Source organism: Ursus americanus, chromosome 10, assembly GCF_024610735.1.
Source record: "Ursus americanus isolate L20-20 chromosome 10, mUrsAme1.1.p, whole genome shotgun sequence".
Classification (NCBI taxonomy): domain Eukaryota; kingdom Metazoa; phylum Chordata; class Mammalia; order Carnivora; family Ursidae; genus Ursus; species Ursus americanus.
The window spans coordinates 33,125,960-33,150,820 of record NC_142136.1 but is presented as its reverse complement, the minus strand read 5'-3'; the positions used below and the strand labels follow the sequence as shown (position 1 = coordinate 33,150,820).

Sequence of the window (24,861 nt, the reverse complement as noted above, 5' to 3'; positions counted from 1 at the left end):
CCTTTGAAGAGAAGGTGAAAAGAATATCTAAAAGCAAATGAGTGACAAATTACACTGTTTTGTTTTTTTTTGTTTGTTTCACACAAACTGTGGGCTTTATTATTTGCCTCTTGGTACATTCAACCATGGACAACTGTCATCTTCAGTTAAGAGGTATTTATTGAGCACCTTGAGGAATACTGAAGAAACATAGACTATTATTTCTGATATCCAGAGCCAACGATACAATTAACCAAAGTTGTGGCATAACATTTCCATACTTATTAATAAATGATGTATTCTCTAAGTAGGTTTATGAAAAGAATCTTGGTGTATGTCAGTAGGTAGATTTGTAATACAAAAGAGGGGAAAAGAGTGGGAAAGACCCTAATTTTAATTTAATTTACTAATGTAATTCAGTAAATGATTATGGCTTCTACGATGGATATTGAGTACATTCTCAACAAAACATGCTGATTCATTCTTAGAAACAGTGTCTCTTCCCATCTAATCCGAGTCCCCAATTTCAGTACTTCCTACCCTTTCATACTGCTGCACATAAAAATGATAACTGTGAGGCAGATGGCTATAAACAAATGAGCCTGTGCATATGGAAGGGGAACAATCCTGAAAAGGCCCTCCCCTACTCAGGTCCATTCAGAATATTCCTGTAACCTCTCTGCATCATGCTGGTGTTCTGTGATATAATGGGCAGGATACTCTGTCCTGTATGACTTCTGGGAACCTTTCATGATCAGGTTCTACAATATTTGCCTAACCTGATTTTTACTACTTCTAGCAATCGCCTGAATATTTCAGGTTCTTAAAGTCCCTCTGATGAAGCAGAAAATGTTTCTGAATGAGGTGATATTAAATCAGAGCTTGCTAAATACTATCTGCTGTTATTATTATGCACTGTCACTTTGACCTGGCTTATGTACATGATAAGATAAAGGGAACTGAGTTATTTGTCCCCAAAATGGCTGAGGTATGTGGATTATCATTTGTAGTCTTGTAGTCTATTTTCTCATCGTTCCCTTACTTGAAAAATTCACTTGATTTTAATTTGTGAGACATACATTCGTACATAAGGTTTGTTAAAGCCACAAATATATACATGAAAAATTTTGAGAGATGATCATTTAAATTGTTGTACGAAGAAGTGTTTTACAAAGTCATTAACAGAAAGCAAAAAGTCTTCCTTGGGACAGATTGAAGCGGTCCTCCAAGGCTAGCTGCTTAGTCCTTGGCAAGTCTATGCCTTGTGCTTGAGACCCGACATTGTATGTTAAATCTTGTAGCTGATAAATTTGTGTTGCTGTAAGTGCATATTGTATCAAAGTGAAGGAAATCATTTGGACAGAATTCTGTATTGTCTTTATTTCATAATATTTTTGCTTCTTTATTCAGAACTGTAAGGATGATAGTTTCTTTTCTTCTATTTCAGAGTAAGAGTTGATTCTAAAATTAAACCTATGATAAGCTTGCTATAATTGAAGAAAGAGAATCTGGACAGTTTTTAGATTTCTGTGGAATGAAATGCTTCTTAATTTATGATGGTTAAAGGACAAAGTTTATTCAAATTACTTTATGTTGTTAATAGTAATTTAAAAATTCTATCAATGTAAGCCCTTTAACAGAAAATACTACTCCATTCAAACTGAATGGGAAAGAGGGAGGTAAGCCTAACAGCACAATGCCAAATACCTAAGTACTGTCATTTACTAAATGTGATAAGATACCAGTTTTTCTTTTAAAATGAGGCTAACATTTGCCAGTTTTCAACAGAAGGAAATTATGTCTTTGAAAGCTTATTATTATTTTAAATGTTCAATCAGCTGAAGTAATGGCATGGTTATGTTTCTTCTTTATCTCTGTATAGAATAGATAAAGATGTGGAAGACAAAAGACAAAAAGCCATTGAAGAGGTAACTTAAAACTGTTACTGATCATAAAGCCAGTTAAGCATCAATTCTGCGTGCATGTCACATCTTTTAGGATGACTTCCTTCAAACCCTTTCCTGTTCCAGATTGCCACCAGCCTGGCCTGTCCCCAGCTGTGTCTGGTGCCCCTCTGTGCTCCCGTAAGAGCCCTCTTGTTCAGCTGTGCCAGCGCCTGTCACAGTGCTCTTACGGTACTGTGATGATGGCTTTAGTGCTTCTCTCCCCCAGACTGCATTCTGTTTTTGGCCGATATTGTACTTCATTTATCTTTTCATTCTCAGGGCCTAGCCAGTTTGTCTTCCTCGTGCCTTCAGCATACTGATGAGCACAAACTTCTGTTTCAACTTGGAGTTTATGTAGAGAAAGTTGAATTTTTCCTGACCTTGAAAATCTAGATTGGCATTGGCAATGGTTTTATCTTTTGTTGTTAATGCTTTGAATTTTTTAAGACATAGAATATATTTCATGAAATAAAATACCTTACTAAAACATAGAATAAAGTATATTACAAGTGTAGGGTTTCTTTAAAATAAAAATAATAAACTAGATTTTTCACTTTTTGCTCCTTTGCTTAATGACCTCCTCTTAGAGTGCAAGCCAGGGTTATCTAACCAGTTATCTCCCAGAAAGTCTTTATGTCAGGGCAACATATGTTTTTCTTTTTTCCCTCGCTAGCCCCCTCTCCCCACCTCTATTCCTTAGCTATATCTGGCTCTTCTGCTCCCCAGAAGACTTCAGCTATGGTGTGTGGAAGATCAATGATGCTCTGGCCCCTCCTGCACTTATTTTTCTAGTGTCGGTATCGTCTCCTTGTGTTTCACATACAGCATATTTCTTCCAGAACCGTTGCCATGTGCTTTCCTCCTCCCAAACCTTATCTACTTCTTTATGTAGTAACTTCCGAATTTTCATTCTGATCCAGTCATTTGATTCCACCACAGTTCAATATTCTCAGACTGGTTCCCATTTCCCAACATTTTAGAAAATATGCTTTCCCTTTAGAATCCCCAACTTTAAAGGGAAATTCAGCAGAAAATTTAAGAAAATGAAGTCAGAGTGAAAATTAGGGTCCGTCTATCAGAAACAAGTTAATGTATCACAAATATTTTCAAATGTATAAATTTTTGAAAGAATAAATACATGCAGATAGTCAAACAAAAAATTTAGACTTCAAGAAAAATTATAAAATGAAAATGAAGAGCTTCTTGTTCCCCATCTTACTTCCTAGAAGTAACTATGTGACATTTATACTTTCAGATTAATTTTATGTATATAACAGCAAATGACCTCTAACAAATAGGATCATCATTCTCATATTGTTTTGCATCTTTCTTTTTTGCTTAATAATGCTTCTTAGATTTTTTATTATTAGCACATACTGATTTTTAGTGATAGCATAGTATTCCTTTGTATGAATGTGTCATAACCTAACTCAGCCCCTACTGAGATATTTAGGTTGTGTTTGGTGTTTTTCTATCACAAATAACGGTTCGTTGAACACGCTTGTATATATATCTTTGTGTAATTGCAATATACTTGCTAAGTCAGAGGCTTTGTGTTTTCAGTTTTGGTAGATTTTGCCATGCTGCCCTCCCAAAAGGTTATAGCAGTTTTTACTCCTGGCCATACTTGCTGTTTTCTCATGTCTGCAATTCAGCTTCTTAATTTGTATTATTCTTATCACTTTAAAAAAAATTGTACATACAGTAATCTCTGCCCCCTCCACCTCTTTTTTTTTTTTTTTTTTTTTTTTTACATCTTTCCTCATGTTGAGGAAATTGTTCTTTACCATATGTATAGCAAAATATAAAGAAAATGTTTTGGGGATGCCTGGCTGGTTAAGTCATTACAGCATACAACTCTTCATCTCGGAATTGTGAGTTTGAGCCCCACATTGGATATAGAGATTACTTAAGAAAAGAAAAATCTTAAAAAAAAGAAAGAAAGAAAAAAAAATGTTTTGAATGCTTTCCAAAACAGAGAAAGGGAAGGGAAAAATACTGTATAAGACTTCGTTTTATATCTGGAATGAAAAAAGGAAAGACCTGTATCCAAATGCTCTTACCTTCATTTGAGTATACTGGCCAGTGGTGTACTGGTAAATGTTTAACAGCTGGCCCTCTGCTTGCGGGAAGAGTTTGATTTGTAGTGATTGCTGCTATGTCTAATGTAAGAACTCCAGCCATGGCCAGTTTCAAGTTACTGCTGTGACTTTACTGAACGGTAAAAGAAGTGCAGGGGTACAGCAGTGTGTGTGGGGGTGCCACCCTACTGATGCAAAAGACACGATGAATCTCAAGAGCATGGATACTGGGAAGTGTAAAATAATTAGCAAATAATGAGTTGGGGCTTTTGTTACCTTTATGTTTTATATATTGTAAGTTTACAAGTTTTTAACATTGGCTTTAACAACTGATGTACAAAATTCCTGAAAATTTAATAATTAGATCTTGAGAGCCAGGATAAGCCCTTTCCAGCACGCCATTCATACTAGCTTACTTGTATACATCTGTTTCCATTTATTTCTTCTCTCTTCATCCTCCCTTTTGTCATCTGCACCCCCCCCAAAAAAAATTGGTGGAATTAAAAATATTTCTCTATGATTAATGCCCTTAGATTAATTTGCAAGTTTTAAATTTAAGCGATTGAAGATTTCTCTTTATATATACTTTACATTCCTTTTATTTTTACCTTTGGTCATTTGTGCTATTAAGTATTAAAATTTTTAAATGTAACTATAAAGTCTGTATGTAACACATTTGATGATTATTTGAAAATAACATAGGTATTGTTTGTATTTGGGGGGGAAATTATGCCTAATTGTATGACTTTAATTTTTCTAGTTTTTCACAAAAGATGTCATTGTACCCTCTCCTTGGACTGATCATGAAGGGAAACAGCTTTCAGAGTATCATTCCAGTAAATGTGAGTGTACTAAAAATCATGTGAATAAAAATTATAAAAATCATGGACTCCTAAAGCTCAGTGAATGTAAAGCAATACATAATGAAGTGTCAGCTTAACTGCTTTGGTAAGGAGCTTGATACACATTAGATTTCTGGATACCAGACGATTTCACCTTTTAAGAGTCAGGCTTCCAAGTAAGGAATGAACAAGTCATGAGAGTAAAAAGACACAGCGTAGAGAATAGTCAGTGATACAGCAATAGCGCTATATTGTGGCAGATGGTAGCTACGCTTGTGAACAGAGCATAACATACAGAGTTGTATAGAGTTGGCACATCACTATGTTGTATGCGTAAAACTAATGTAACATTGTGTGTCAATGACAAAAAAACTGTTTAGAGGTTACAGTTGAAAATGTGACTAAAATGTACTGAATTCTTACTTTTGGCCGTTGTGTTCTGAGTTTAACTTTTTCTTCATGACCATTGTGAATATTGGCTATGATTGTTATAAAGAATCCACTGATGCAAAAATAGTTGGTATTGAATCAAGAACTGAGTTGTTAGTGATTTCTGCCTAATTTTCAAGGTTAATATTTGAAATGAAATTCTTAAATTGCTTTGCTTTTTGCTAATTTGCTGATTTCTTATAAAGGTAGAGGAAGTATGGACACTTGACCTCTAGGGCAGTATAATATAACTAATTATATGCAAAATTAATAAGGATTGAAGGACAAACCAGTAATCTTTTATTTTTCTGCCTCTGGGAAATGGTTATCTCTTAGGAAATGGTTATCTCTTATTTGCTCTCACTGTCCTTGGAGTTGTGAGCAGGGTACAAGTATTACTTGTATATATAGGCTCATTTCAGTGAAATTGCCCACTCTTCTCTGTAGCATACATTAATTATGCCTCAGTATAAGAAAGACTGTTCCATTCTTTATAAAAAACCCAGTAATAGTTAAAATGGATTGAGCACTTTCCATGTGCCCGACAGTGCTAAGTGCTTTCAGTAATTCCTTACAACAGCTCACCTGAGGGAGGTACTATTACTGGCATCATTTGATGAGAAAACCTAGTTTTAGAAAGGTTAGAGCACTTGTTCGGGATTACAGTGAGGATAAAAGCGGTAGAACCTGGAATCACAGCTAGACATTCTCAGTTGGAGTCTGTATCCTCAGCCACGACAAACTGAAGGTAGCATGTGATAGCAGGTGGAGGCCTGAGCTGGAGACCTCCTGCTACTATAAACCTATACGGGTGATCTTAGTCAAATTATTCAGCCTCTTTAGACCTCAGCTTTTTATTTGTAAAATAAAGGAGGTGAACTAGTTGTCCCTCCCAGCTCTAAAATTTCTACCAAATTTCTATCCAGGGTGACATTTTCATAGACACTAGTTTTTTCCCCCCAACTCCTTTCATGTTGATATTTGAACAGGTGAATCAACCTTCTTATGTGGTCTTTTTACTGGTGGGTCAGAGGTCAAAATGGTTTTGTTTATTCACACTGGCTTATACTGCTAACTTTTACTATTATTAATACTTGTGCAGCAAGGTGCTTCAGTGAATATCCTTGTGTGTTTTTATTTATGGACTTGAGTGAGAATTTCTTTGGAATATATACTTAGGCTGAGAATTCCTAGCTATGGGCTATGTGTTTACCTGTTTTGACTCTGCAGTGGGCCCCTGCTCTCCAGAATTACTGCTGCACAGTCTACATGACCACCAACAGTGCCTAGGACTCCTATATCCCCACATCCCTGCCAGCACTTGGTATTATCCAGCTTTCAAATGTTTGCCTTTCCTTTTTTAAAAAAATTTAATTATATTTTATTTACATTCAATTAACATATAGAGTATTGTTAGTATCAGGTAGAGTTCAGTAATTCATCTGTTCTATGTAACACCCAGTGTTCGTTACATCGCCCAGTTACCCCATCCCCTAACCCCTCTCCCCTCAAGCAATCTTCAGTTTGTTTCTTATGATTAAGAGTCCCTTTTGGATTGTCTCCTTCTCTGATTTTGTCTTTATTTTTCCCTCCCTTCCTCTATGCTCCTCTGTTTTGGTTCTTAAATTCCACATATGAGTGAAATCATATGATAATTCTCTTTCTCTTATATCACTTAGCATAATACCCTCTGGTTCCATCCACATTGTTGCAAATGGCAAGATTTCATTTTTTTGATGGCTAATATTCCGTTGTATATATATGTACCACACTTCTTTATCCATTCATCTCTTGATGGACATCTGGGCTCTTACCATAGTTTGGCTATTGTGCATATTGCTGCTATGAACATTGGGGTGCAGGTGCTCCTTCAGATCACTATGTTTGTATCTTTGGGGTAGAAATACCTAGTAGTGCAATTGCTGGGTTATAGGGTAGCTCTATTTTTAACTTATTGAGGAACCTCCATATTGTTTTCCAGAGTGGCTGCCCCAGCTTGCATTCCCACGAGCAGTGTAAGAGGGTTCCCTTTTCTCCGCATCCTCACCAACATCTGTTGTTTCCTGACTTGTTTATTTTAGCCATTCTGACTGGTGTGAGGTGGTATCTCATTGTGGTTTTGATTTGTATTTCCCTGATGCTGAGTGATGTTGAGCATTTTTTCATGTATCTCTTCGCCATTTGTATGTCTTCTTTGGAGAAATGTCTGTTCATGTCTTCTGCCCATTTCTTGACTGGGTTATTTGTTCTTTGGGTGTTGAGTTTGATAAGTTCTTTATAGATTTTGAATACTAGCCCTTTATCTGATAAAAAATGTTTGCTATTCCTAGTGGGTTGTTTGATAGTCTAAATGATTGTCAAAATTTCCATTTCTTCATATACTAATGGTCTTTGAAATTTCTTGTAAAATACCTATTTATAATTTATTGGTCATATTTTTATTGGAGTTGCTGTCTTTTTTTTTCTTCTAAGACACCTTGTGTAACAAAGTTATATTGGTTCTAAACATTTCATATGCCATCTCCCATTCTGTCATATGTATGCTTTTCTTGTCCTTGATGTCTTTGGTTGCAAAGAAATTCTTATTTTGATGTAAACAAATCCATCAGTTTTTTTTCTCATTTGATTGTGTTTTAAGCTTATTTAAGAAGTCCTTCTAGGGGGGCGCCTGGGTGGCACAGCGGTTAAGCGTCTGCCTTCGGCTCAGGGCGTGATCCCGGCGTTATGGGATCGAGCCCTAGATCAGGCTCCTCCGCTATGAGCCTGCTTCTTCCTCTCCCACTCCCCCTGCTTGTGTTCCCTCTCTTGCTGGCTGTCTCTCTCTCTGTCGAATAAATAAAATCTTAAAAAAAAAAAAAAAAGAAGTCCTTCTAGGGAGAAACAACTAAGGAAACATTCGCAATAGACTTGAAAAGCGTAATAATGCTGCAGTTGTGTCTTTCTGATCTGAGGAGGTCAGGGAAGGCATGCTGGTAGAAGGTGATTTAAGCTGAGACTTAATTAGCCAGACTTAGCAAATGAGGGAGGAAAGAATAGTATAAGAAATACCTAAATGTGAGAGAGAACCTGGTTTTTTAAGGTACTCAAATAAATAGTGTTTAGGTGGAGGACAACTGTGCTAGAGACAGACAAGGTTTTGAAGGCCTTTCTACGATGCTAAGGTGTTTGGACTCTAGCCTGAAGACCAAGGACATTATGGGGTTTTCTGCAGCAGAGTGCCTTGATTACTTTTGCTTTATAGAAGGTTCACACTGCTTACAGCAAAGAAAGCATTCAAATGTAGAATTTTCTTTCTATTTTTTTTTCTATTTTTTACTCATTCTGACAATATTTACTAGGAGACTTTGTTTACCCATCCACCCCTACTTACCCATTCACCCATTTATTTATTTATTTATTTATTTATTTATTTAAGTTTATTAGGTTACTAGTCTTTATTCTGTAATGTTCTTTAAGCTTTCTGGAATTTTTGTTTGTTTTTTGTCTCCTTGCCTTTTCCTTCCTTTTATTTTATTTATATTAGTCATTTTTGCTATTGTGTTTGTTTTTTTAAACTTAGTAGTCATTAATTTTCTATTAAAAAAATATTCGTGGGCCTACTTTTGATTCCTGTTACGAAAAGAAACTGAACATAGTTTTATCAAATTTTAGGTTTTGTTGAAATGATCTGGCATTTTAACTCAATTTATATAACCCATTTTGCAAAATCAGTAAGCAACAGAGGATCTGTTTGAGGACTTTGAGGTTGACTAACATGCATCCTCAGTCTTTTAAGGTTGACCAATACAGAGTAACCATACTTTCCTTAAAAACTGTTACTTGGTGCCTCTGTTTGCCATGGTAATCCTTCAAGTCTTATCTTTGTGCTCCTTCAAAATTAAAAAAAAAACTAACAGAAACATGTCAATTATTATATATGCAGATATTTATTTTAAAAGTGTTATAAAGTAAAAGTTTTCACTTAATTTTTTTTACTCTGAATAAGGTCACCCTTAAAATAAATGGAGACTATAGAATGCAAGATTTGACACTTAAAATGTTTTATAGGTATTAACATAACTAGTGAATCTCCAACTGGAAGAAAACTGACCATCCATTCTGAGAAAAGCAATGGTGAGTATTAATATAATCTAAAATGAAGAATGTTCCGCATTAAGCTACATTTGATTCTAAATTCAGTTTTTGTGATAACACTACTCTGGAATCGAAATTGTTTAATTATGAATGAGCTATAAGAGAGCTAATTTTTCAAAACAATTAGAATAGATATATCCCTCCATGTTTTAGAAATAGCAATAGTGTGAGTGTGGGGGTGTGTGTGTTGTTTCCTTGTTTGAAGCATGTGAGTCGATTTCTGGTTTTGGAAAGCATTTTTCTGAAAATTTTTGAATAATTAGGAAAGCTATCCCCAAATACAGTTGACCCTAGAACAACATGGGGGCTAGGGGTACCAACCCCATGTGCACTCAAAAATCCGTGTATACCTTTTTACTCCTGCAAAATTTAACTACTAATAGCCTAGTGTTGACTGGAGGCCTTATTAATAGCATAGTCAATTAACACCTATTTTGTGTGTTACATGTACTATGTAGTGTATTCTTAACAATAAAGTAAGTTCGAAGAAAACGTTAAGAAAATCCGCAGGAAGAGAAACTACATTCATAGTACTGTACTGTATTTATTGAAAAACATGCACATTTAAGTAAACCCATGCAGTTTAATTCCATGTTGTTCAGGGATCAGCTGAATAGGCTGGCTTCCTTTCTGATTCCAGTGCCAGCCGTACAACCAGAAGTTAACTCATATAGTTAACAGGTTTCTATCAGAGCTGGAAGGTGTGGGAAACTGTTTATAGAAAGGTGGCATGTTTTTAATAGAACGCATAAATGAAATAATTCAATTTGGCTGGAACATCATGGGGAGATGGTTGATTGGGAAGCACATGCTAAATTGCATGGAATATGCTTGCATCGATTTATCCATGTTTGCATTTATTTATCTGCTTGCTTCCAGCTGCTTGTCAGACACTGCTGTCTCTTCCTGTGGATTTTAATTTAGAAAATGTATTAGGTAAGTACTGTATTTGTTTAAACCTTTAATAACTTAGATAGAAGGTTTTGTTTTGATGGCTTTTTGTAAATGGAAATAGGTAGCAATGTCTCTTTCTAAAGAACGAGGGAAATGGTCCTAAAATTTCTTTTTCTTTTACTTGGCCTGATTAGCCTTTTTGTCATAATAAATTTTGCTGTAGACATAAACTATTCATCAGCACATCTTATTGGTTTTACCTTCGACTAATAAAGAAGTACTCGAAAAAGAAGGAATAATTTCAGATTTCAAACATCACATACGCAATTAAACTTTGCCCTCTTTTTTGAATAAAAATTCAAATATATGGTACATGCTGTTTTTTTTTTTTTTAAACCATGTAACTGAAGCATAATTGCTCTTCAAAATGACTACCTTTGCCTTTAATTCTGTTAATATTAAATATAGGTGACTATTTTAGAGCTGATGAATTTTCAGATCAGTCTCCTGGAAACCTCAGTTCTTCATCCCTCAGAAGAAAGCTGTTTTTAGATGGCAATGGAAGTATTTCTGACTCCTTACCTCCAGCTTCTCCCAGAAGTCCTTGCAGTGGTGCTCAAGCCTCACTTGAGGTTTTTTATTCGATAGATTTATCTCCTGTACGGTGTAGGAGCCCTGTGCAGACACCAAGTTCGGTAAGAAGCGTACTAAAAGCGTGCTATAGTTTGCTGTAGACGGACCTCGATGCACATTTTGTACTCAAGGAATGGTCGCCTTTGGGTTTTATATTTCGTGAGGATTAGACGAGCTCACATTTTGTCACTAGTCAGGAATGTTTTGGTTAGATTCCATTTTTGTATTTAGAGGTATACAGCATGACAGATTAATCATGAGTCTCAAGGAATTTCGGTGTAAGTTGTTTACCGAACTGTGTAAGGTTTTCAGTATACCACAACTGGATTGACATTAATGGAGTAACTTAAAGTTGTTCGTAAACAACTGCGCATAAGAAATTGACTGGTTTGCTTAAACACTACATTTAAATTTTATCTTGACTAACATACTCTATTTCAGAATTTTTCTAACAGTCTTCTTAATTGCTCTTGTTACAAGATGCCTTGCCTTTTGGTGAATGACCAAAGTTTATATGACCTACTTTGTAAACGTGTTTTGAAGATGGAAATAAATAGCATATGGTATAACAAATTGAGAAAGAGAGCTGTATAATTTTATTTGTTTTTATCACAGGGGCAGTTTTCTTCCAGCCCTATTCAGGGCAGTGCAAAAAAGTACAGCTTGGGAAGTATAACCAGCCCTTCACCTCTTTCTTCACCCACTTTCTCACCAATTGCATTTCAAATAGGAAAGACTCCACTCTCGGGTATGTCTCATAAGAAAATACCTAATTTCAATTTTTGTATTTACCAACACTTGTTATTAAAGAGGTTCTTTTTTAGCTTGTTCTGACTATAGAGCTCTAAATGACCACTAATCTCAAATTTAAAAACTGGCTTTTTTACAAAAGGAACAATTGACCTTCAAAACCTGGATTCTCGACAAAGTTCTATGCTAGTATTAAACACCGGTCATCTGATTCGCGTTATCTGTATCAAGCATTCTTATAAAGGGAATCAAAGAAAGATGGCAATTTTAGAGCTAGGTTGGTTTCTGTGTGCCTTCTGACCTGTAGGTTCAAACTTTGGTAATCAGATGTTCATATTTTGTAAAGATGTTTGTTTGAGGGGCGCCTGGGTAGCGCAGTCGTTAGGTGTCTGCCTTCGGCTCAGGGCGTGATCCTGGCGTTCTGGGATCGAGTCCCACATCGGGCTCCTCTGCTATGAGCCTGCTTCTTCCTCTCCCACTCCCCCTGCTTGTGTTCCCTCTCTCGCTGCCTGTCTCTCTCTGTCAAATAAATAAATAAAAAATCTTTAAAAAAAAAAAAGATGTTTGTTTGAGTAAGACCTTTAAGGTAAATATAGTGTGTGGGAATTTACATATTTATTTTACTTTGCAATATGTTAGTTTCTCTGAAAAAAATTATAACTCCTTTTGAAAAAACTATAATAAAAAGGTATTCATAATAAATAAAACTGGAAACCTGAAAACTACTTTAGTTAGTGTTTATGTATGTATATGTACTTTTGTATAAATACGTATGTACTTTTGTATGAAGATAGACACACACCGTAGTTCTGTGGTCTGCTTTTTTCACAAACTGTTGTATCACAAATATTTTCATAGGTTATTCAAATCGTTTATTATCGTATGAAACAATGATTTTGAATCATTGATCATGGATGTATCGTTTGGTTTCAACCATTGGTGAACGTTTAAATTGTTTCTAATGTTTTTATCAAAATAATTATTTTTGTGTATACATTGTATTGTACATATTTTAGGTTAAATTCTCAGAAGTGGAATTATTTGGTCAAAGGAGGGTGAATGTTTTTAAGGATCTTTATGAATTTTGTCAAATTTTCTTTTATAAAAGGTTGTACCAATTGAAATTTTCATCAATAGTATGTAAGAAAGTCAGTTTCTCCCATTTAGAAACACTGGTATTACCATTCTTTGTGATGTTTCTCAGTTTGTTATATTACAAAAATGTCTCTTACTGCTTTAATTTTTGTCTCTTTGATTATAAGGGTGCTGAACGTTTTCTCAGTATTTGTTGGCCCATTATTTTGGGGTGGGGTTCTTAGTTCATACTTCACGGTTTTTGTTAAACAAATGCTTCTTTATTGCGTTAACTTCCGTATTTTGTATTTGTGTGGCTGACCACTTTATGTGTTTATTTGCTGTTGGGAGGATTGTTTATGGGCTCTTGACCATTTTTTTAAACTTCTGTTTTTCTTAAGCCAATGAAGTTATAAAAAGCATTATATTTTTAAGCACTTTTATCATTTTGATTATCATTGTTAAGCTCTTTGTTATTACAAATATTATTTTACATTTTTTTGCTTGCCTTGTAACATTGCTTATAGTATTTTGCAAGGTTTTTCCCTGCTTCATTTACCAGGTATAGCTATTAACTTGTAGCTCTCAGCTGATTTGTCCAGTTATCTTCTTCATATATGAACACTATTACTATAGGACCAATATGTCTATGAAGAAATGATTCTCAGGGAGTTAATTATTTTGTCTAATTAAAAGGAAGTACCAGAGGTATTCTTCTTGAAGAGTCCCATCCTACTTACTGAGACACATTCATTTGTGCTGTTGTTTTTAACACCAAAATTTCACTTCAGTAAACAGTATAATGTTCTAGAAATCCAATTTTTCTGTCATTAAAACATTTAGTAATGTCTTTTCCATTTGCATGCTTTTATGATGTAATTTTTCCCTTCCAATCTTTTAGAACAAAGGAAGTTTACTTTGCATTCTCCTGATAATTCGTCTGGAACAACAAATTCTAATGGAATTACTAATCCATGTATCAGAAGTCCTTATATAGATGGCTGCTCACCAATTAAGAATTGGTCTCCTATGAGACTGGAGATGTGTACAGGCGGTACTCAGTATCGGACCTCCCTGATTCGGATACCTTTCGCTCTGGAGGCTCACAGTGAAGATGAAGATCAGGTGAATCTTCCTTCCACAGATGCCTCGTCACCAGCCATGGACACGGGCGGAGTACACCTGCGGCAGGGGAATAGTGACACTTCAGCACATGGCACGCATTTAGTAGTGACTGCCATGTCTATTACACAGAATCGGTCCAGTACTTCTGAGAAAGAATTAGCACTGTTGCAGGATGTTGAAAGTGAGAAGGAGAACAACACTGTGGATATGGTTGACCCTGTAGAAGTAGCAGACGAGAACACTTGGATTAAGGAGCCGGTTGATAATGGGAGTTTGCCCATGGCTGATTTTGTGAGTGGGATTGCCTTCAGTATTGAAAACTCTCACATATGCATGTCACCTCTTGCAGAAAGCAGTGTCATTCCTTGTGAAAGCAGTAACATTCAGGTAAGATATTTGAATATTCTACAGTCCTTTAATTTCTCCCTTATTCTGTCTTTTTCTGAGATTATACTAAAAAAAAATGGGTTAAATGTGAGGACTGTAGTATTCTATAACTTTATATATATACTTATATATAGGTATATATAATATTTTTTTAAAATATCAATACATGGTGATACTAAGAGGGTTAGTTTCTTTTAATTGGGACTGTTGGTGCATATTTAATATTCACATTCACTGGTACTTATTTGCAGTAGGGAAAGATGAGAGCAGAAAAGAAATCAAGCTGCTGTGTTTTTATAGAGTGCTAGGGTCAGGCAACTTCTCAGGATTCCTCTCTCTCTCATGTGGACCTAGCACCAGAGAAATTCAGTTCCTGGTATATAGTCTTTGTCTTCTAAAATTTTAGTAGTTTTTGTTTTTCCTTGATATGATTTGGGGAGAAAAAAACATAGAGTTTAGAGCAGTTTTACATGTATGCTTTTCGTAAGCTTTTTAAAAATGAAAAACATTTTTCATGTAATCACCCATGTAGTATCTGACACAAGGAAAACATGATTCATTGGACAAACTTCAGAACCAGCACTTAGCTTTCAGAAGGATATTTGTTCCATTAATTGCCATAGTCTTTGAGCTGAGAATTTTGAAAGAACTTGAAAATAGTCAGAAAGGCAATTCTTACCTGCCATTTTATAGTAACAACACCCAGTGCTTACGTAGCTCTTACCATTTTCCAGGCATTATTCTGAGTGCTTTACATGTGTTAATTTATTGAATCTTCACAGGGCTGTTGTGAAATAGGTAGACTATTATTCCACATTTCACAGATGAGGAAACTGAGGGTCAGAGAGGTTAAGTAAATTACCTCCATTGGTAGCAAGTTGTGGTGCCAAGATTTGAATCCTGGCAGTAGGGCTCGAATCCGAGTTTGTACTGACTCATGGTAATAGCTAACACGTACACATTGTTTCGATGCGCCAGGTGCTTTTCCAACCACTTGATATGTAGTCATTCATTTAATTCTCCCACCACCCCATAATGTTTTAGTGCTGTCCGTTTTGGCATGCTAAAATTAGAACTCACGGAGGGATTCTAAATGACCCCAAATTAAATATAATCATCTGCTTATGTTTTTATGTCTGTATTGGCTCTCCTGACTTCTAGGATCATTGCTCAGAAAAAGTACACTAGAAATCACTTTTATATGTGTTAGCTTCTAAATTTGGTTCCTAAGTGAAAAAGCACTTAGAATCAAACTTAGCCTTCAAGGTATTGTTAACTTCTTTTCTTCTCCCGTTTCCTTTTTTTTTTTTTTTTTTTCAGAGCATTTATAGAAGAATCAAAATGCTTTCATTGAAATACACTTCTATCTATCTATCTAATTCAGCTACCCATTGGAAGCCTATATCACTCTAAATTGTCATCCACTCTATGCTTGAGTGCCTGCAGGGGTATTCTAATCCATTTTGGGGCTTCTCTTATCATTACAAGCCTCTTTCTTATATTGAGCTAAAATATGGTTCTGTCTGTGATATCTACCAGTCAGTTTCAGTTTGACCCTTTGAGCCATATCATAGTAATATTTACCTTTGGCAGAGCATTTTATAGTTTAAAAACTTCAGACATTGTTATTTTCCTACCACGAGGGCAGCTTCTTTTTTTTTTTTTTTTTTTTTTAAAGATTTTATTTATTTATTTGACAGAGATAGAGACAGCCAGCGAGAGAGGGAACACAAGCAGGGGGAGTGGGAGAGGAAGAAGCAGGCTCACAGCGGAGGAGCCTGATGTGGGACTCGATCCCGTAACGCCGGGATCACGCCCTGAGCCGAAGGCAGACGCCCAACCGCTGTGCCACCCAGGCGCCCCACGAGGGCAGCTTCTAACCACTTGAAGACAGCCATATTTTGCCAGGGCCTTTTGACTTACTTTATTGTGGACTGGTTGGCTTCCATGTGTGGTTCAAGCTGTCGTCCCAGAATATCCCTTCATCAGACGGGGAATTCTGTCTCCTGTTTTCTGCATTCCATTCTTCTCTTTCCTGGTTTACAACTCTTACTTTACTGGAACACATTTTCTGGTAGCTTTGTGAAGAGGAGTACATTCTTCAGATACTGCATGTCTGGTCATGTATTCTTTATTCTCTCACATGAGAGTTTGGAAATAATTGTCCTTCAGACTTTGGAGGCATTGTTTCATTGATTCTACTTCATTATTGCTGGTGAGAGATCTGAAACCATTTTAATGCTTAATCTTTTGTATATGATCTCTTTTTACCCACCCCTGGACGCGTATAGGATCTTCTCTTTGTCTACGGCGTTCGTTTGGAAATTTCAGTGACCCTTTGGTGTGGGTATGTTTTCATCCATAGTACTGGGCACTCAGCAGAGCCTCATGATCTGTAAACTCATGCCCTTCACTTCTTGGATCTTTTTTTGAATAATATTTTAGATTTCTCCTCTCTCGCTTTCACTTTTCTTTCTGGAATTTCCTTTTAATTCTCCAATTTTTAAAAATCTTTCCACTGTATTTTTTACTCTTGTTTTTGTTGCGTTAACTTCTAAGGTTTTTTGGGGGGGGTTGTTTTTGCTTTTGGTATTAATTTAAAAATCTTGTAGCGTGGCTGGCAGAGCATCCAATGGTCTGACCTTTGCCTTACTCGTCAGCTTCATTTTGTCTCCCTCCATTCCCTTTGTTTCAGTCACATTAGCTTTCCAGGTGTTAAATAACCATCTTCCTTCTCGTCAAAAGAGCCTTTCCACACACTGCTTCGAATTCCTTTCTCTCCCACTTTACCTAGTTAACTCCTATTCGTTTTTTAGTTCACAGCTTAATGATCACATCCTCAAAGGAGCCCTCCCTGATCCCAGTAGCCAAGCCAGATCTCGTTATATGCTTTCATAATTCCATGTACACTTTGCATTCTTTCCAATCAGAACATTTATAGAGCAATCATGTATGTTTTTGTTTATCCCAGAGCTTACGTGAAATAGCTACTTGTTAAATATTTGTGGAATGAAAACAGAATGAATGTATAGGTAAGTTCAACCAGAAGGACTGTATAAAGTGAGAACGGTGAGCCAGTCAGTGTTTGGAACCCTGAGGAAAAGCCGAGGGTTTGGTAAAGGAAGCAGAGCCCCCAAAGGAGACTGAGAAGGACCAGCCAGAGGGGAGAGAGGGACACCAGGAAAGCATAGTATCATGGAACATCTTAAGGAAAGACTGGTTAGTGCTCCGAAAGTAAGGGCTATAGGGCTTGAAAAGTGGCTGTTGAGTTAAGAACGGAAGTAATTTGATGACGGAACAGCCTCAAGGTGGGGTGGTGAAAGTGAATGGAAGGAGGGTAAAGGAGATGAAGTAGTGAAAAATTATGGGTAGATAACTCTTTGAAGAACTTGGTTGTAAAGGGGAGGGTTATCATAGCTAGAGAAGACCGTTGAAGTCCAAGATCTTTTGGTAGTTTCTTTTTTAACTTTGTTTTTACTTTAGATGGGAGAGACTAGCATATTTAAGTTGAGAGGGAGAAGAGTACAAAGAACAAAGAAAACTAGATATTGGACAGGATAATTATTAATAATAGGTATCAATTATGTATCCTTTTTAAGTACCAGAGACCAGGCCAAGTATTTTACTGTTAGAATCCAGTCCTCACGATGCCTTACAGCAGATGCAATAAATATAATCTGTAAAATAGTGATGAATTTTATACGTGAAGGAACTGAGGTGTGCGAGATGGGATAGAATCTAGAGCTCTGTCTGGTAGGATTAGCACAAGGGACGGGAGGGGGTTGCTGGGATGGACGCAGTGCATATATTTGTGGCTGGGGGCTAGCATGGCTTTCAGGAGCTTGGGCTTGGGAAAGCAAAACGGCAGATTTCAGTTCATTTCCTAGCTCAGTTAGTTTTATCAGTTTCAGGAAGTGAGAGCTTCTTTGAGTTTGTTCCCTCTTATTAAAAATGGGGCTAATAAGAGGATTGTTAGCTAATAGTTTGATTATTGTGAGTTGAGTTCATGTGAGTATACTTACAGTGCCTAAACACTCCCTTAGGTAATGGGCGACAGAGACTTCTGTGACAAGTAGCAAGCAAGAGGGACAGAGGAAGAGGAAGATGAGGGTGGTGAGGGAAGGACGAAAGTGCTGAGGCCTGATTGCCGGGAATGCACCGTAAGCCACAGTGCTTGTCAGTTGTGAACCTGAACCTGGAATGTTTTTGAAAGACCACATCTGATTTATGTGGGAGAAAAATACAGTAACAGTGTGGAGAATGGTTGGCAGTAGAAACACCATTTATAGGCAGCCTAGTCCAACTGGAAGATCTACATTGCATTCAGAACTGAATTTGAATTAGAGTTCTGTCGTTTACAGGCTGTGGATCTTAAGGCAAGGACCACTTCACAGTGAGCAGAGCATGACTTTTTAATCTTTTTTAGCACCTCATCCTCAGCTGTAAAATGTTCTAATGCCTATTTTGACACCTGTGGGAGTTACGAGATGATGTGTATTGTCTGGTTGGTTTGTGGTAGGCATCACCGTTAGTAGTGGTCTAGACGAGGGCCAGTGCGGCCTGCTGCCGTCTAATGGGGCCATCCATTGATTCTTCTCTTCCTAAGGAGAAGAACCTTCTCCTCCTGTGCCTGTCGTACGCCCTACTATATTAACTTTTCCCTTGATATATTCAGTTACGCATTAGTATTGAGTTGTGTAAACCAGTTGTCTGGCAGTGGTAATAAAAGGAAAGGTAATTGGCAGATTCTCTGGGAGCAATCTGATAATTACATTTTTGATCAAATAGCTGTCGAATGGTAACAGAGCCAGGTGTTTCCCCCTGGAACATAACGGAAGATTCTTTTTTTACATGTCACAAGGGTTTCGTTCAAATAGAACATGATTCCCAGTAGTGAACCCCTATGCATTCTTCCCTGAAAACTGGAAACATTTTTCTTAAGATGATGGTAGAATGCACTTTCTAGCCTATTCTAATGTTCATGATCGAGACAGAAGTACACAGTCTTTTCCTTCCCTCTGATCCTAATTTACAGGAGTTTAAGTACAGGGTAAATCCCTCCCGGGGCTTGGCGTTATTTGGTGCTCAACACTGTGCAGGTAGATGCAATGTGTGTGGTGGACAGAGGTGTGGGAGCCTCGGCTCTTCATCATCTCATTCTGTTGGACATTGTGAAAGTCCATTTTTCTGAACCTCAGCTTCCTCATCTGTGAAGTTTATAGGACTGTTGTAAGGACCGAGTAAGGATGGTATTATGTAGAGTGCCAATACCGGCCCTGGCACTTTTTTAGGCACTCAGTATTTATCATATATATACCAAAACTGAAGTTTGCCAGAATCCCTTTTTCACTTGGGGCCGCAACAGTACGTCCTAGAATGCTACAATTAAAATAAAAAGTTGAACTAACATCTAGAGCCATTATATATGTGGTATTATGAAACTAAGGTTTGTATTTCAACAGTGGGTGTGAGTATAATATAACCGACCTTTAAAAAATGTGAATTATCTTGAATACTCTCAAAAATAGCATGCCTTTTAGGTAAATCCTATTTAAAGATAAAACCAAGCTATTCAGAGACAAGCTTGGTAAAGCTTGAATTGGAAGGTGAAGTTGATTGTAACCCTTTTACCTACTGGGTGTGATCACAGAGTAACAGGAAAGCAAGTTCATAGTGGCTTGTTCACAGATTCTAAAGGAAACCCCAAGATGTATTTTATCAAAAGGAATGGTGTAGTACAGTGACTGCTTTGAAGAACAACCAGTTCTATATAGAACTACCTTTTATATTTCTATTTTTTAAATTTCATTATGCTCAATATTAAATGGTAGTATATAGTGATTCAAATATTGTATATTTATTTATAATTATATAAGTTGTAAATTTTATATGAATATATGATTTTAGAAGTACATTTTATATAAATATTTTAAATTTTACTTAAACATAAAAGTTCGTCAAATTTTGTGGATAAGTGAATAAATCTGCAATGTTATCCTTGGTGTTTTTTCCCTTTTTCCTGTCAGATGGATAGTGGCTATAACACCCAGAATTGTGGAAGCAATATTACGGATACGGTTGGAACAGATAGTGATGCACAAACTTTGGAAGTTGAGAATAAATCCCAAGTTTTTAACACAAAGGTATGGGAAAAACAGAAAGCTTGATATGGTTAATGTTATAAATATTTATTAAATATGACTTTTTTGAGGGCCACCTGCCTGGCTCAGTGGCGCAGGTGACTGGATCTCAGGGTTGAGTTCGAGCCCCATCTTGGGTGTAAAGATTACTTAAAAATAAAATCTTTAAAATGAAAATAAATGGTGTTTTCCAGTATTTTTTCCACCCATTTTACTTAAAATTTTGTTTATTTTCATCTGTTTATGCCTCAACCTATTTTCAGTTTATTTAACAGCAGGTTTTCAAATCAAAACACTTCATTTTCCCAAATAACTCTTTGGCTATGGGAGAGGTTAAGAGGTTGGAGAGGGAGAGCTAGTCCTACTGTGGAATAGGAAGCTGAACTCCTTTCCTTAAAACTAAAGGGGACTAGGAATAATGGGTGCCAAGACAAGTGTTTTTACCTCTAACATTGTTTCAAAGTTAAATATAAAGAACAATTTTGATTATTAGGAAAATGATACAACTGAGAGACCACACATCAAAATAAGAACTCAAAGGTAAGGGCTCTTTTCTTAAAATCCAAAAGCCTTTCAAGACTATGAATAACATACCTTACCTACTAAGTATTTGTACAAAGCGTATACTTTTGACTAGGACATCTACTGTACCTCCCAGGTAGGATGGTTATAACTATGTATGCATATTTGAGGAAAACCCATCATAATTTTAGGCTCTGATCAGGAGAATCTTTGATTTTTATGTGCCAATTTATGCATAAACATAATAAACACCAGCAAGTGTGCAACTGAACATAACTCTCTCCAAGTGAATATTAGGATATAATATGGAGGTCACCTTAATTTCCCTCTCCTCCATTTTGTTGAGGTGGGGACTGTAGTTGTTCATTTAAAAGCAGGCAAGCATTAGGGTACAGGAAGAGGACTTTTTGATGCCGAATATTGATTTATAGAAAACCCTCTCTTCACTGTGCCTTTAGAATTCATAAGAAAATCTGCAGTCAGGTTTTTAAAACATGGTAGTTGCATCCTTGAATGGTCCTATTCAAGCAGCAAATAAGATATTTTCTTTTTTTTCCCCCCACAGGAAGACCGTGTAACACAGAGGTGTTGAAAGAAAACAGAATCTTCCTCAAGGCAGCAGTCCGTAGAATACCTCTCAAGAACCAAAGACCATCACTCAGTGGCTCCTCACATAATTTTTATGCAGAGGATCGATAATGTGATCGTGATTGAGAAAAAGTTGCTTCAACTAACATGCTTATAAGCCTTCCCCCCTCCTTAATGTGAAAAATCAAAGGCTTAATTTAGTGACATGAGAACAACAGAAAAACTCCTGGAACTTTCAATTCATTGAAGTACAACTGTATTTTTTATTAATAAATATTTTTGTACTTACCTTGATGTGTTTAACAATAAAAAATTTGAGAACGAGGACTTTGCTCCTATCCCACAGGGTCAGTGAACTACTTATTAGTAAACCTTACCAACTGCACTGAATTTAGTGTAGTTTTAAGAACATGTGGAATTGTGAGGGTACTATTTTATTTTACATAAAAATAGGTGACTATACAGATGAATTTACATTTATAACCTTTGTGAAAGAAATAAATCTTAGATAGAAAACAACCTTAAAGAGGTAGGAAGAGATTAAGGTTTCCAGAATTTTTCATTCTTGATTCATTTCTGTGTACAAACTCTCAGTTCTAATGATAACTGTTCTAGTTACTACTTAAAAAAAAAATGTAAATACTACAAAAGTAGTACTAACAGCATCTTAGTATTACATATTATTAGTGGGGTAAGCATGGGACGCCTAGGATGTATCCCCACCCCTAGGGTACAGACATCTTTCCTGCTCAAATTTGGCGGCGAGAGGAATAAGAACCTGGGAGAAAAACAGTGGGGACTGGGCGACGGTGGAGTGTCTGTAGAGCTAAATTTAGGCCTATAAAGTTTTGGTTGCGCAGACACAAAACTAATTTTTTAAAATCTTATGTTCATGTTGGGAGTAGAAGTGATAAATTTTTTGGAAATATTCTTTACCTCTGGAGAATGCATGTTCATATTTACAAACCACCTTTTAAAAATTATCTCATTCAAAAGGGAGCAATAATTCATATACAGCCCCAGGAAATAACATACTGTCATTGTGTCATTTTCTTCCCTTTTTGCACCTTGTAACTTAATTGCTAATCTGTAAAGACTTTTTCTTCCTGTGTATCCGACTCACCCTCTTCCCCAGCACACCAACCATTAAAGCTGTCAGTCACTAGGTCCACTGCTAAAGACACTCCATTACGAAGTTGAATCCTTAATCACACAGGCTTTCGGATCAATATAAACTTAAATAATACTGTGCTGTAAGAGGAATTCTAGTTCCTAAAGGGAGGAGCTCCCTTGGCTATGTCTTTTCATTAGCACAAGTCAAAAAAACAAGTAGTGATTATAGTTTGGATTCAAATCCAACCTGTCACTACTTGATCTGGGCCATAAAACCTTAATCTTCTCATCTATTAAATGGGTGGGGGTGGATGGAGATAGTCTTACCCAACAGGGCTTTCTGAGTGTAATATTCCGTGTACGCTGCTTAGCATAAAAACTGACATTAGAAAGCATTTTAGATTACTGAAGATGAGGCTTTGGGTGAAAGTGAAGATTCTGGTCATCTTGACCTACCCAAAAAGGACTAGTGCCTGAATTAGGCCTCCTCATAAAACAGACCCAAGAAAACAAACATGGAAAGATAGGTTAGCCATTGCCTTGTTTAACCAAGAGGCCTCCCTTTCCTTCTGTTGCAAGTAAACTATGGACTGTCAGAAAAGGATTTTTAAATGGTGGGGAGGTGGAAATCAAACGGGTTTTGTGACACATCAAAGTTATGAAATTTAAATTTTTGTGGGAACACAGCCATGCTTGCTGACATCCCGTCTGTGTCTGCTTTCACTCCATACAAGGAGAGTTGAGTACTACAGCTGTAACCGAGACTGAACGGCTAGCAGAGTCGAACGTGGCTGGTCCTTCACAGAAAAGGCTTGCTGACACTTGCTCTTGCGTGTTAGCTCATTACTTGGTCCCAAGACCACTCAAAGTTATTGTCGTTCAACTGGAACAAGTTCTGCCTCAACATATGGATCTTTTCCTCAGTAGTAGGAAACTGGAACAATCACTTAACAATCACTGAGGGCCCAAATGACTGTACACATGGTCATTATTCCCGCTTAGTCGACCTGTTGATTTATTTGCTGGTCCTTTCTCACTGGATTGTAAGCTCCTTCAAGGCAGAGAGAGTTTACCTGACTCCGTGATGAGCCTGGTACATTGTAAGTACTTTAGAAATTGAATAAGCAAAGTAAAATGTTTTGAGGTAACTATCTCAAAATATTCTTAAAAAACACTTAATAATTACTAATCTCTGGGATGAACAAGGCACACCAAATCATCATATTCGCTTCAATCTGTTCCCTTTAATATGTCCTTACACAATCCCCCCTTCCCTATGGAACCTGATACATACACAGTTTAAAAGCCATTCATGACCTACTTTTTATAAATAACATGATGCAGACGTTTAAAGTGCCATCTCCATTTGCTCTTTGAGCCCTAATGCCTCATTTTGGGGGACACGTGAGCTAAAGGTCAAGGATGATGATCATACTTATTATCTGGTATTAAAAGAAACTCATTCTAGTCAGCTTCAAACATCCTTCTTCTTGCCTTCCTACAACATTCAATTCCCAAACACAGCTGTTCAAGGACCACTAATAAAAATGCAGGAAGCTTTTAACAGTAAGAGAACACTTCATATAAATTAGGTAAATTAAAGATGGCAAAGGACTGAATTCCTTGACAAATCTTGATATCATTGTCTTGAAATCTAAAAACTACCATACTAAACATGGGACAGCTTTCAAGGTTTAGAAAGGACAGATTGTTCCTGACTTCTAAAAATGTTCTATTTTCCTCCATAGGAAAATGCTAGTTTTTTTCTATCAATATTAAATAATCAAATTACTTACATAAAATTAATCTGTTCTTTAGTGAGCAGATGAATGAATGCTCCATTTAAATGGTCTTTACAGATCCCTGAGGTTGCTATCTTGTCACTATTTAAATGATGGATATTCAATTGAATTTTTATGCATAAATAGTTCAATCTAGAAATGAAGTAGCAGGATGAGACAGAGTCAACAAACAGTGCAATAAAAATGCAAATTTTTAAAACCATTACAATGTATTTAAAAGTAACAAACTGTTACACACACTTCCTAGGTTTAAAAGTATTCTCTCAAGGTTTTTTGTTTCTGTTTTTGTTTTGTTTTGTTAAGGAAACCAGTCTTTGAAGTTTTTTTGTTGACCGTAGTTATTTCTCACGTTTCTTCTTCTTTCTCTCTGGTTCATCAATGTCCATGTTCGGAGTATCAGCAGCAATGCTTACTCCAGGTAT

At 36.5% G+C, this 24,861-nt stretch overlaps 2 protein-coding genes across 6 annotated transcripts in view; one reads left to right on the top strand and one right to left on the bottom strand.

The window, feature by feature from the left end:
- BORA (BORA aurora kinase A activator) overlaps nucleotides 1-21,848 on the top strand; it is a 25,930-nt gene extending 4,082 nt beyond the window's left edge. The window contains exons 4-13 of one of the 2 annotated variants that reach the window (XM_087865102.1): nucleotides 1,862-1,907; nucleotides 4,767-4,848; nucleotides 9,325-9,390; nucleotides 10,291-10,347; nucleotides 10,774-11,000; nucleotides 11,554-11,686; nucleotides 13,664-13,887; nucleotides 14,237-14,274; nucleotides 20,301-20,417; nucleotides 21,502-21,848. In XM_087865102.1, coding sequence (XP_087721228.1) covers nucleotides 1,862-1,907; nucleotides 4,767-4,848; nucleotides 9,325-9,390; nucleotides 10,291-10,347; nucleotides 10,774-11,000; nucleotides 11,554-11,686; nucleotides 13,664-13,887; nucleotides 14,237-14,274; nucleotides 20,301-20,417; nucleotides 21,502-21,514 — 1,003 coding nt within the window. In that variant the 3' untranslated portion in view covers nucleotides 21,515-21,848. Of the gene's footprint in view, nucleotides 1-1,861; nucleotides 1,908-4,766; nucleotides 4,849-9,324; nucleotides 9,391-10,290; nucleotides 10,348-10,773; nucleotides 11,001-11,553; nucleotides 11,687-13,663; nucleotides 14,275-20,300; nucleotides 20,418-21,501 lie in introns of both variants that reach the window. The other variant, XM_045810909.2, reaches the window with a different exon arrangement.
- Nucleotides 21,479-24,861, bottom strand: part of DIS3 (DIS3 exosome endoribonuclease and 3'-5' exoribonuclease) — a 29,838-nt gene continuing 26,455 nt past the window's right edge. For all 4 annotated transcript variants that reach the window (XM_087865101.1, XM_045810906.2, XM_087865099.1 and 1 more), the window contains one exon: nucleotides 21,479-24,861. In XM_087865101.1, the coding sequence (XP_087721227.1) occupies nucleotides 24,778-24,861 (84 nt within the window). In that variant the 3' untranslated portion in view covers nucleotides 21,479-24,777.